The following is a 13,117-nucleotide window of genomic DNA, read 5'->3' on the forward strand; positions in this document are numbered from 1 at the left end:
AGAGGAGAATATTAGCATACAAGAAAAACAAGCTATGCCTTATTAGTATTCTTTATATAAAGAATACTAACGAGGAGTGTTTATCAGGATATAAAGCTCATACACGTGACGCTTTATCGATGCTTTGATAGGCTGTTAGGCTCATGAATTATTAAGGAGTTTTTGAAGTAATATATCAAACACGAGAAGGACTGTTTCATCGGATATCCAAACACCGAGTAGCGAATTGAAAAACGAGGCAGAAGGCCGAGTTTTTTAACCGATTTCGAGGTGCTTGGATATCTGATGAAACACTCTTTCGAGTGTTTGATATTGCTTCTCAAAGGAATCAGTATTTTAAGAGATATTTGGGATCAAAGTTGGCGAAATTATATGCTAATTAAGACCGCATATCCAAACTTCCTTCACGGTAGTGATTTCTTTTGTTTTTGGCTTATGAATTATTAATGAGTTTTTGAATTATATTTAACAGTTATTTGCCAATGGCAAGGTGAGTGTACATCTGAGCATAGTTAATAGATGTAGGCTGGTTATGAAACTCGACAAGTTTCTTTGTTTCATGTTTTTGTTTGCTTTTTTGGCCTTGACCCTGCACAAAACCCGACAAAAACACTCTTTTTTCGACAGGATAACCAATCAACAGCTTCGACTAATTTATTCAAAATTAACTTGCGAACCAAAAAAAAAATTTTGGCAGGGTCACGGTCGGTTCAACATCTAATTGCGACTGTATTGTTCCTCCTTTTGAAATTCTCAGCGTTTCATAACCAGTCCCTAGATTAACTATGATCTGAGACAATTGCCTCCATAACTTCAAAGCTGAACAACTTAATCTATTATTGATTAACGACACAGTTTATTTCTGTTTTAACAGTCACGAGTGCCTGCGGCAGTCCTGCCGTTTTGTTTTGCTTTATATTCACGAGGTAGTGAGGTGAATATAAAATCATATTATTATTTCTATAGGAAACCACTCAACCAATCAGATTGCTGGAAACTCTTTGTTCATCTCCGAAATTCTGCTAATTATTTATTATGGTTGCTGTTATTCCAGCCCATCCCTTTATAGCTCTAGTGGCATTCAGATATAGACATTTGACACTGTCATATAGCAATTAAAAACTGTGAAGTAATAATAATATTTCACAGTTGCTTTTTTTTCTGATTTTGGAAAAGAAATATGGAAACCTTTGATCAGTTGCCTTAAGTCGGCTTAAGTCGCCTGATTGTCTGGCAATTCTTTCTTAAGTGGCCGTAAGTCGCTCTAAGGTACAGCGAATTAAGGTCCCAGAGTAGGCCTGATGCAAAAAATATTTACAAAGAAAACTAACTGAGAACTAAACATTTATTTTACAGTGCCCGTCTGTAATTGTTTTTCTCTATGTTTTGTTGAAAGTTTGCCCCCAGATGCGGGCAAATGAGCCAAAGTTCCGTAACATGTAACGGCGCAAAACAAGACCCTTGTCAGAGGGTGCTCGGTTGGCTTTTGTTTTGCCTAGCCTGCGGCTAGAACTTTTACCGCTGACAAGGCAGTTGTCGTTTTCCCATTTAACCTCTGGGAGCAAGATTGAAATCCCGAGGAATCTCTGAGCACCCTCCTGTAACCAGTTGGGCCCAGAGTTCGGGGTTACCCGAGGGATATTTTCGACTGGCTCGATTTCTCCCTATACCCTGTAACTCAACATCCGCACAAGTCGTCAAGCAGTGTTCAGAGAGTGGCCAACTCTCACCCACCTAGACTCCACCAGAATCATGCGCTACTATGCGTAAGGTATAATTTTCTTATATATTAATGTGAGAATTCGGTTGATTAATCTTGTGGGAAGGCAATTTTGTCCCACTGTGCTGGCTTGTGGCGATAGGCATGCGCATAACCGAACGCCTATATCTGCCCGCACTAATTTTGCACAGCTGATATTCTCCAAAAATGTGATGTATATAGTTTTCCCCATTTTGTGTTGTTTGACGCTATTGCGATTCTTGGGTTACTCGTGTTAAAGGTTTGTTAAATTATTTCTGTAATTTTTGCTATACGTAAGTGCCAATTTTGTTGATTTGCTCAAAGGAATTTCAATATTTTGCATAAACAGCGTCCCTCACACTGTCCATCGAACAGAAATTTAGCTGGCTGCAAATATGAGTAGTATAGTCAGTTGCACTATTTTCGGAGATTTTTTTGCATGCAGATACAAAACTGCAAATGGAAACTTCTTATATGTTCAAAAACATACCTTGTAGCTTGATGTATGTTGAAAAACAAAAGTAAAATTAAATCTAACAGACCGCTTTTGAAAATGAAAAGGTATAACGCGACGCTTGATAAAAGTCGCATGTAATAAGAAACAGATTTTACTCAGTAAACTTCAACGAAAACTTGAGACCTCTTACCTAAAGAACAAACGCAAGCAGACTAATTGATAAGTGTTTGGAACGTATCGTTCGAATTTGCTTCGTTTTTACAACGAAATACATGCAGAATCGTAAAGTGTAAGTGTCTGGGAAATAGGGCAAGATACTGTAAATTTTAACACCTGACGTGTTTACAGTTAACTGGTCGGTGGTGATATGATTTTTAAATTCCAAGCATAAATTTCTTAAAAGCAAGGTGACAAGACACAAATGATTTGCATGAAAATTAATGCAGCCAGCTTGGCGCCTTTTCAACTAGTCTTCGGTAGATACCTTTTTTTTTCGGCCTGATTATGCAGATTTTTCAGCCAAAGACTGGAAATTGCATGAAAGACATTTCTTCGTGTGTCTCAGGTTGAGATTCATAATTTCATTGGTTTAAAAAATCATAAGAATACTGTGTGTTTGTTTATTTATTATATCCTTTATTTTGTTTGTTTAGTAGAACCCAGGAGTTCAAATTATCTTTATTATTTAGAATATACCGGTATATTCATCACAAACAAAGGGGCTTATTAATATTACCCAGGCATTGACAAGACTGCACGTAATAAGCCTCAAGCTTTCATGTTTAGAAACCAATCAGTTAGATTGGGATAGAGTATAGAGTGGCTCCGGGACAAAAGTCAGTAGAAAAATGGGGTACTTTTTTCGCATACTACGCAAGTGATTTTTGTATGAAAGTTAAAAGTTTTCCTACAAGATTCAATAGTGCATGGATAACCACATTAAATAATCATATTTTGCAGAGTCATTTCTTTTTGTCGAGGAACTCGCGTCGATTAGCATCCATTTTGGTAAGTTGCTCACTGTTTCTCATTTCTAAATAAAACGAACAAGTAATAATTTATGTGTGATAAACCAGCTCTGATGACTTTGACGTTACTTTTTGTCAGAATTCCTTATAAGTTGATTTTCTGAAGTGCTCAAGGTCACTCCTGATTAGTTGCGAATGATGCATCCAAATGATCCACCAGTATTATTTATCCCTTAAATATTTTTTTCAGCCAGATTCATTATTCCCGCTGAAAAGGGTTTAAAGAGGAACATTGCAAGGTATTAAGTAATATTAGCTTGCTAGGTGTACCTGTAATAAGTTATTTGTCTGTCGTTTGATTGAACTGTAACTAGGTCACTTGTGTTCATTTTGCGTTTATTTTTATTCCAATTATTTTCAACTTCTTTTCATTATCCTAATTACTATTATTTGCTTGTTTACCCATAACCCAATTACTCAATTTCCTTATATTTTTGTTTGTGTAGTTGTGTTATCCCCACACATTTCTCTTACCTAATTCCTGTTGTGTAAGAGTGGTAAACCTCTTCTTCCCTTAGGTAAATCCTGTATTAGTGGGTAGTAGATTTACTCCCTAGCCTTACTTGGTTTTTAGTTATTTTTCTATTTTCCTGACATCCATTATAAATTGGCTACCATTTACTCAGTAAGTTCAGTTGGTTCAGTTAATTTATCTGAAGAGTGTCAGTCAGTTAGTTTAGTCACTACATATAGCTTTCTGTTCTTGATTTAAGCTCTTAGCAGTGATTGCAAAATTTCATTTGCTATTGTCTAGGTTTATTTATCTATGTTGACCTTTAGTCTGGCACAGCATGTGATTTGCTGTTTTCCAATGAGTAATTACTGTATTTTTATCTACCGCTTTGTATCCTTTTGATTGCATTTGATTCCAAATGATCCATTTGTTACCATTATTTCACAATTACTAGTTTCAATGTACTATTGTAGGATTATTGTGCTATTTTCAAATCCATGCTTCATATAATAGTTCTTGGATTATAACATTGTTTAGTTTGTTTCCAATTTGCAGTCATTTTACTCGTTTTGTTGGTAATTTGTTTGCATTTTAGTTCGTAAGCATGTTTCTTCATGTATCAGCTATTTAGCATAGTTTTTATTGTTCAGCTTGTAAATAGTATCAATTTACTATGTTTAATCCATTGGCTTATCGTGGCTTTGTTTATTTGTTCGTTCCCGACTCTAATAAACTCGTAAAACTTGGCTCAAATTCGTTGTTCTTGTGTCGACCGTTTTGACCGTCTTACGGAACTTTCCTACCCTCTATTCTTCCCTTACACATCGATAAAGTAAGTGATGTATTTTGATATTTTTTTGTTTACATTCACTTGATCTCGATCCACAGTGTTTGCGTAGGTATAAATGATTAGTGTTAGAAAGTTATTTCCCCCTAAATAATGTTTTACGGAAAGACTTGGCAGTGGATAACCACATGAAATTAATTTTTTTAGAGTTACGAAAAATGGGGCGAGACAAGAAGGAAACGCTTGCAGACAAACCCCTGCATCATCAGCTGTCGTAAATTGACCAAGAAAATATTTGGTCTTCCATAGTGGACATTGAACTTTGTGCAAGAGAAGGTTAAAAACAGGGGCACCCAACGAGAAGATAGTTCAAAACCACTTAGACATAACATTTTTAAACCTATTTTAGTATTTAAACGGTAGATATAGGCATATTTTTATCTCCTAAAAATTTTTCATCTGTTTGGATTTCCTAGCTGAAAGTCTAGTGATCCGAAAACTTTAGGGATCAAAACTTACCTTTTCGAAAATTTCAGCCAGAAAAAAAGGCTCCCGAGAATTCTAGGTGACCTATTTAGGGTAAAAATCTGTTTTAAATGGGCAATTATACCATTTTTCAGATGTCCGAAAATCCTAGGACAGGCAGGCAAGCAAGAAATTTAAGGACAAATGTTCCGAAAATTCTAGATCTTAAATCGTCTTCTGAACAGATGTTTTCCGAAATTGACGTTGGGTGCACCTGTAAAAAACTTTGCATAACAGGCATTTCTGCACACGTGTAAATGAGCAACTTTACTGGGATAAAAATTATCATATTTTCAAGCATCTTAGTTTGTCTAAACATTGTCAGGATAATTGTGATGTTTCTTGCTAAAAATGTATTGAAAATGGTACCTTTTTCTATCAACTCAAAATCAAGGGAGCTTCCATATTGAGCAGATGAAACTGGCCAAACTCAACAGACAAGTTGACCATGTCGGTTTAGCATTACACTTTTAAAATTTTACCGTTGTGTCAGTTACAGTATGTTTTCTATAATATCGTTGGTTAGTTTGAGTTTCACCTCCTTGTAAAAAACATTTAATCTACAAAGAACAAGCTTGACTTAACCTTTTTTACATATTCATTCAATTAAAATATAAAAATTTCAGTTCAGAAGGGGTTTACAAATATAAAATTATTTCATAAAAGTAGGTCAGCTGCTGTACAATTTACTTTAAAATCATCTACAGCTTCACTTCTAAAAAAGGGCTGGTGCGACCCTCTGATGCTAGTATTTACAGACTTTAAAATAGCGAAAGAAATCCTGGTCCTGAGCCAGCTAATAACAACTGGGTAGCCTTCAAAGTCCTTCTCTGCCAATTTCTCCACTAAATGCTTCATAAACATTTTGCATTCTCCGCCCATCCAGCCATTGGTTCCAAAAATAAGGAGCCCATCTCGACTTCTAGCACCCTTTGTTGGTACTTTCGCTTCTTCTCACTCTCCTGTTCCTTGAAAATTGCTGCAGTTGGTTTCCCTTGGTTAGTCTCGGAGTTGACATGCAACACTCTAACATCGAAAAATGCTGTCACTCCGTGCAACCAGAAGCCACCAGCCTTCACATCCAATCTCGCGTTGGAACTTGTTAGGGCTGATCTTAAGTTCATCACTTCATTGTCCAAAGGCCGGAGGTGAGGCTCCACTTGGACGTTCTTGCACAATTTGCTGAGTAGAGAGGTTAGTAGATTTCTAACTCTGTCATGGCTTTGAGCCACAAATCCCTCCTTTTAGCATGATAGGGCGTGGCTTACGTTAAATTGCTCTCCACAAGCACAGGTAGACGGTAGGTCCTGCAGTGGTAAATTGTACCACAATCGCAAGGGGTCCCTAAATTCTTGCTTATACAATGTCAAACCTTGGTCTAACCTATTGTGTTTTTGTTTATTTATCTTCTAGGTGCACCCCAGATTTCTGAGAAAAATTTCCTGGTTCTGATTATCAACAATGGTGGATAGAAATGTGGACGTTTTGGAGCGGCATATGCAAGAGCTTACCATTGCAAGAAAGGAGAGAGACAGAGAAGGCGAGGGTTTGGCTTATTTCAATCTTGGTAACTACTATCATGCTGTAGCTCACTTTAATCAGGCCATAACAAATTACACAGAAGCATTAGCCGTTTTTAAGAAAGTGGGTTTCAGGGCCGGAGAAGGAAGAGCTTATGGCAATCTCGGCAATGCTTATCGAAGTCTTGGTAATTTCAAGCAAGCCATAGAGTACCACCATCAACATCTTAGTATTGCAAAAGAGGTAGGAGACAGGGCCAGAGAAGAAGCAGCCTACGGCAATCTCGGCAATGCTTATCAAAGTCTTGGTAATTTCAAGCAAGCCATAGAGTACCACCATCAACATCTTAGTATTGCAAAAGAGGTAGGAGACAGGGCCAGAGAAGGAGCAGCCTACGGCAATCTCGGCAATGCTTATCAAAGTCTTGGTATTTTCAAGCAAGCCATAGAGTACCACCATCAACATCTTAGTATTGCAAAAGAGGTAGGGGACAGGGCCAGAGAAGGAGCAGCCTATAGCAATCTCGGCAATGCTTATCAAAGTCTTGGTATTTTCAAGCAAGCCATAGAGTACCACCATCAACATCTTAGTATTGTGAAAGAGGTAGGGGACAGGGCCAGAGAAGGAGCAGCCTATGGCAATCTCGGAATTGTTTATCAAAGTCTTGGTAATTTCAAGCAAGCCATAGAGTACCACCATCAACATCTTAGTATTGCAAAAGAGGTAGGGGACAGGGCCGGAGAAGGAGGGGCCTATGGCAATCTTGGCAATGCTTATCAAAGTCTTGGTAATTTCAAGCAAGCCATAGAGTACCACCATCACTGTCTTAGTATTGCAAAAGACGTAGGGGACAAGGCCAGAGAAGGAGCAACCTATGGCAATCTTGGCAATGCTTATCAAAGTCTTGGTAATTTCAAGCAAGCCATAGAGTACCACCATCAACATCTTAGTATTGCAAAAGAGGTAGGGGAGAGGGCCAGAGAAGGAGCAACCTATGGCAATCTTGGCAATGCTTATAAAAGTCTTGGTAATTTCAAGCAAGCCTTAGAGTACCACCATCAACATCTTAGTATTGCGAAAGAGGTAGTGGACAGGGCCGGAGAAGGAGGAGCCTATGGCAATCTCGGCAATGCTTATCAAAATCTTGGTAATTTCAAGCAAGCCATAGAGTACCACCATCAAGATCTTAGTATTGCGAAAGAGGTAGGGGACAGAGCCGGAGAAGGAAGAGCTTATTGCAATCTCGGCAATGCTTATCAAAGTCTTGGTAATTTCAAGCAAGCCATAGAGTACCACCATCAACATCTTAGTATTGTGAAAGAGGTAGGGGACAGGGATGGAGAAGGAGGAGCCTATGGTAATCTCGGCAATGCTTATGAAAGTCTTGGTAATTTCAAGCAAGCCAGAGAGTACCACCATCAGCATCTTAGTATTGCAAAAGAGGTAGGGGACAGGGCCGGAGAAGGAGCAGCCTATGGCAATCTTGGCAGCGCTTATCAAAGTCTTGGTAATTTCAAGCAAGCGTTAGAGTACTACCATGAAGATCTTAGTATTGCTAAAGAGGTAGGGGACAGGGCCGGAGAAGGAAGAGGTTATTCCAATCTTGGCAGCGCTTATCAAAGTCTTGGTAATTTCAAGCAAGCCATAGAGTACCACCATCAAGATCTTAGTATTGCAAGAGAGGTAGGGGACAGGGCCGGAGAAGGAGCAGCCTATGGCGATCTCGGCAATGCTTATCAAAATCTTGGTAATTTTAAGCAAGCGATAGAGTACCAGCATCACCATCTTAGTATTGCAAAAGAGGTAGGGGACAGGGCTGAAGAAGGAAGAGCTTATTCCAATCTCGGCAATGCTTATCGAAGTCTTGGTAATTTCAAGCAAGCCATAGAGTACCACCATCAACATCTTAGTATGCGAAAGAGGTAGGGGACAGGGCCGGAGAAGGAGCAGCCTATGGCAATCTCGGCAATGCTTATCAAAGTCTTGGTAATTTCAAGCAAGGCATAGAGTACCACCATCAACATCTTAGTATTGCAAAAGAGGTAGGGAAGTGGGTCGGAGAAGGAGCAGCCTATGGCAATCTCGGCAATGCTTATCAAAGTCTTGGTAATTTCAAGCAAGCCATAGAGAACCACCACCACTGTCTTAGTATTGCAAAAGAGGTAGGGGACAGGGCCAGAGAAGGAGGAGCCTATGGCAATCTTGGCAGGGCTTATCAAAGTCTTGGTAATTTCAAGCAAGCCTTAGAGTACTACCATCACCATCTTAGTATTGCAAAAGAGGTAGGGGACAGGGCCGGAGAAGGAGCAGCCTATGGCAATCTTGGCAGGGCTTATCAAAGTCTTGGTAATTTTAAGCAAGCTATAGAGTACCATTATCACGGTCTTAGTAATTGCAAGGAAACAGAGGACCCAATAGGGCTGGCAATTGCATATTATCATATTGGTTTTGTTCATGAATTTTTTGGCTCCTTGAGCAAAGCTCTTAATTACTATCGTCTAAGCATTTATTATTTTGATGAAGTTAGGCGTCTTCTTTGGTCAGAGGATGCATGGAAAATAAGCTTTCGTGACACAAAGGGTGTTGCGTACACCGCTCTGTGGACAGCACTCTTGAAGAATGGAGAGGTTGATGAAGCCTTGCATGCTGCTGAGCAAGGACGAGCACAGGCCTTGGCAGACATTTTAAAGATGCAATACAGCGTTGATGAGAAACCTACAATGAAGGTAACTATCTCTTTGGTTATGAACGATCTACCTTCACAAACTGTTTTTACAGCACTTGAAGGGAACACGATCAGCTTCTGGTTGCTAAGAGATGACATCGGGATAAATTTTAGACAAAAGAAAATCAAAAATGGAGGTGCCAAGTTTCTGATGAAAAGTACTTTTAAACAGATCAATGCGGGGAGCGTTGTACGATGTGAGAATCGTTTGCTTTACAGACAACGCAGTGACTTCTCGAGCAGTAGGGAAGCTGTTGAAGAAACCGTTCAGTCCTTGAGCTTGTCTGTGCACCCTTTGGAGCCTTTGTATGATGTCTTAGTCAGTCCTATAGCAGACTTGATCCAGGGTGATGACTTAGTGTTTGTTCCTGATGGACACTTTTGCTTGGCTCCTTTTTCTGCAATGAGTGACTCTGTCAGGATCCGTACAATTCCCTCGCTGACTGCTTTAAAATTGATCACTCTGGCACCTGACGACTTCCAAAGTAATAATGAAGCGCTGCTTGTAGGCGATCCGTACTTGAGGGAAGTCACTTACGGCACTGGTAAACCCATGTATGGACAGCTGCCGTGTGCGAAAAAAGAGGTGGATATAATTGGAGAACTTCTGCAGACCGTGCCTCTTACAGGAAAAAACGCAACCAAAGCTGAAGTGCTGAAAAGAATGAGGTCAGTTGCTTTAATCCACATTGCTGCACATGGGGATGACGGATCTGGAGAAATTGCTTTGGCCCCAAATCCCGAACGCACATCCCAGATCCCCGAAGAGAAAGATTACATGTTATCGTTGAGCGATGTTCAAGCACTTCGTCTTCAGGCAAGACTGGTTGTGCTTAGTTGCTGTCATAGTGGCCAGGGAGAGGTAAAATCTGAGGGTATTGTGGGAATAGCTAGGGCTTTCCTGTGTGCTGGTGCCCGGTCTGTCCTGGTGTCACTCTGGGCAATCGACGACGAGGCGACCTTCATGTTCATGAAGAGTTTCTACCAACACTTGGCAGACAGAAAAAGTGCAAGTACAGCTCTTCACCATGCTATGAAATCTCTTCAGGAGACAAAGAAGTATTCGGCCATAAAATACTGGGCGGCATTTGTGCTAATTGGCGATGATGTCACCTTTGAGTTTGGGCAGCTCGAACACGAAAAGAATGGTAAGTGCTATTTAAATATAACTTTGATTATTTATTTCTTTGACCGTGAGCTGGCGGTATCATGAGAATCCTGCAATCTGATTGGTTCCGGGAGCGGGCAGTATTTTCCTATCTCCTGACCACGGTCATGGTAACCAACTACGCTAAGCACAGAGTGAAGTTGCAAATTGAAAGAGCGAAGTTTCAATTTAGCTTAATTGTTTTTTGCAATAGAGCAGTGTTATTTTTCAATTTTCTCATAAAAAAACAATGGATTCTGACGAAAGCTATCACAGTGGAAGCGAATTTTATTACCCAAATGAAGAGGATAAAGGGAACAACGCTGAGGAAACTCAACCAAGCTTCACCATGAGTGATGTACCTTCTAAAAATAGAATTTAGAAATAAGTAAAAATGTTATTCACTGGCCTTGGTCGGTCTGTATTGGGAAAAACTGTGCCCTCTGTCTCGAGTACAGTTTTTCCCAATACGGACCTCCCGGCTGGTGAATAACATATATTGACTGAATCGCTGTACTTTGTACATGTTTTTAATCAGGAAATTGTCGAAAGGTGCAGGTACGTTCTTCACAGAGAAATGGCTTTAAAAACGGTTGCCAGAGTGGTTATTTTTACTTGAACTGCTTTGGCTAATACCTGAATTAAATAATGTCTGCATTCACCGAGTTAGGTACTTCAGCTTTCTACAAATAGTATGATGGACTGACTGTGAAACTGATCGGTGATTGTCGATTGCTTATGTCAAGTGAAGTGAGTTATTGAGGTCTTCAAGTCTACATGTCAAAGTAACAGTGAATAGGAATTGTTGCTATTAACTAAGCACAAACAGTTAAATGAATTAGGGTAATTGTGATAGACCCTATGCAAAAATGGCTGCCTTTAAATTATTCTTTTGCTCATATTCAAAATAGCCAAACTAACCTCGTTGGGGATAACAAATTCTTTAGAATTTTTGTCTCAAAAACGAGCTTAGTTGGGCTATTTTGAATATGAGCAAAAGAGTAATTTAAAGGCAGCCATTTTTGCATAGGGTCTATATTATTTACTTGCCAATCAGAACGAAATTCGCTATTGCCATTTAACCCACTACTTGTTTCTTTCTTCCTTGTTTTGTTTTTTCAGAAACGATGTCCAAAACGTGAAAAACTTACTTGGACTGTGATACGTCGATATGTTATTTTCCTTTCTTCGATTATATGAGTTTTTGAAAACAATTCAATCATTGACACCTCAGTAGCAGTCAGACACAAAATATCATGCCATTATAGTTAAAGTACCATGAGATTTCAGTAACATTAAGATACTGTCTAAGTCCTTACATTTGTTCCAGGATTAGTTAATCACTTGATAGAAATCAGGGACTTGGCAAAACGGTTTGTTTCCATAACTGAGGATCTAGCCGTGGTGTTATTTTGGCCCTTGAAAATACTTCAAAATAACTCCAAGCTTTTGCAGTATGTTTCTCAGGTGACATGTATACTTTTACGCTTGCTATACCAACTTTCCATTTACAATGTCATTAAGTGACAGTCTCGGGAAATGTGTATTTTCTGTGTTTCTGTAAGGTTGGCCAAAGCTAAATAAGCAAATTAATTGTTTCGGGAGGCAAATGTCTATAAGCTAAAAAACAACCTAGGAAGTAGAAATGTTTGGAAATTACAAAAATTTTAATGTAGCATTCACATTTAAATGATATGGAAATTCCTGGAACAAAACGCTTTATTCCCAAAGGGTTTGAATCGGGCACAACATTGAGTTAGCCGATTTGTTTATTGTTTATTTTCCCTCAAAACCTGGTTCAAAAACAGACACTTTTCTGACGCTGATGAGGACTAGGACAATTTGGGTAAGTCTAACTCTTGGGTGATGCATTCTTGCTAGGGCCTAGTACGAAACAAATGGAAAGTTCTTTACTTTAAAGTTGTACATGTTAATTTTGTGATATTTTGTCACAGAGGAACTGGACCAATGCAAAATAATTCAATGAAATGGGCGATTTCTTAAAACTTCTAGAAGGTAAAAAGGTGTGTGGCGTAAAAGTTGCGAGATCTCTTAATTGATTGTATGCATTTTAAACCCCTGGGGAGGTGGGACTTTGCCCATGCATATGCTTGTGGAAATGTTTGGAATTTTAAAAATGGTATGACTACCCGAGTCACGTCATTTCATACCATTTCACACCATTGCAAACGTTGGTCAGTAACTCTTGAGTTGACAAAGGTATTAATGGTAGAGTTGGCAAAGGGAAGCATTCCATCCTTTCTCCATGTTAAAACTGACAGCAGGATGGGCACTCACCTCCTAAACCGAGCGCCCCAAATCGAGACTAAGGTCTACGTGAAGCCTATCAGTACTGGTCTACTTCTCCACTACCATAGTCACGTCGACAAACAATACAAACGAAGCTTATTAACAACTATGCTTGATCGCGTGTACCATTTCTCAGAGGAGTGTGAACGCTTAAAGTCCCTGTTCTCACATTTGAAGTACCCCCAACACCTTATCAACTCTACCATTACCGGTAATACCTTTGTCAACTCAAGAGTTACTGACCAACATTTGCAATTGTGCAAAATGGTGCGAAATGACGTGACTCGGGTAGTCATACCATTTAAGGACCAGGATCCGGCTAAGTTTGTTAAGACTCAGTTGAAAGACTTAAGTCTCAAGCTCCAAACTACATCCAAACCCTTCTTTGTCAGTCGAAGAATTGGCCAAGACCTCCAAGAATG

General features: G+C 39.3%; 1 protein-coding gene across 1 annotated transcript in view; it reads left to right on the top strand.

The window, feature by feature from the left end:
* Positions 1 to 12,888, top strand: part of LOC137991815 (tetratricopeptide repeat protein 28-like) — a 98,430-nt gene extending 85,542 nt beyond the window's left edge. The window contains 4 exon segments of the mRNA XM_068836854.1: positions 6,623 to 8,422; positions 8,425 to 8,869; positions 8,990 to 10,386; positions 11,508 to 12,888. Of these exon segments, the coding sequence (XP_068692955.1) occupies positions 6,623 to 8,422; positions 8,425 to 8,869; positions 8,990 to 10,386; positions 11,508 to 11,527 (3,662 nt within the window). The 3' untranslated portion in view covers positions 11,528 to 12,888.
* The last annotated feature ends 229 nt before the right edge of the window (positions 12,889 to 13,117 follow it).

The sequence above is a fragment of the Montipora foliosa genome, chromosome 2 (assembly GCF_036669935.1).
Source record: "Montipora foliosa isolate CH-2021 chromosome 2, ASM3666993v2, whole genome shotgun sequence".
In the NCBI taxonomy this organism is placed as follows: Eukaryota; Metazoa; Cnidaria; class Anthozoa; order Scleractinia; family Acroporidae; genus Montipora; species Montipora foliosa.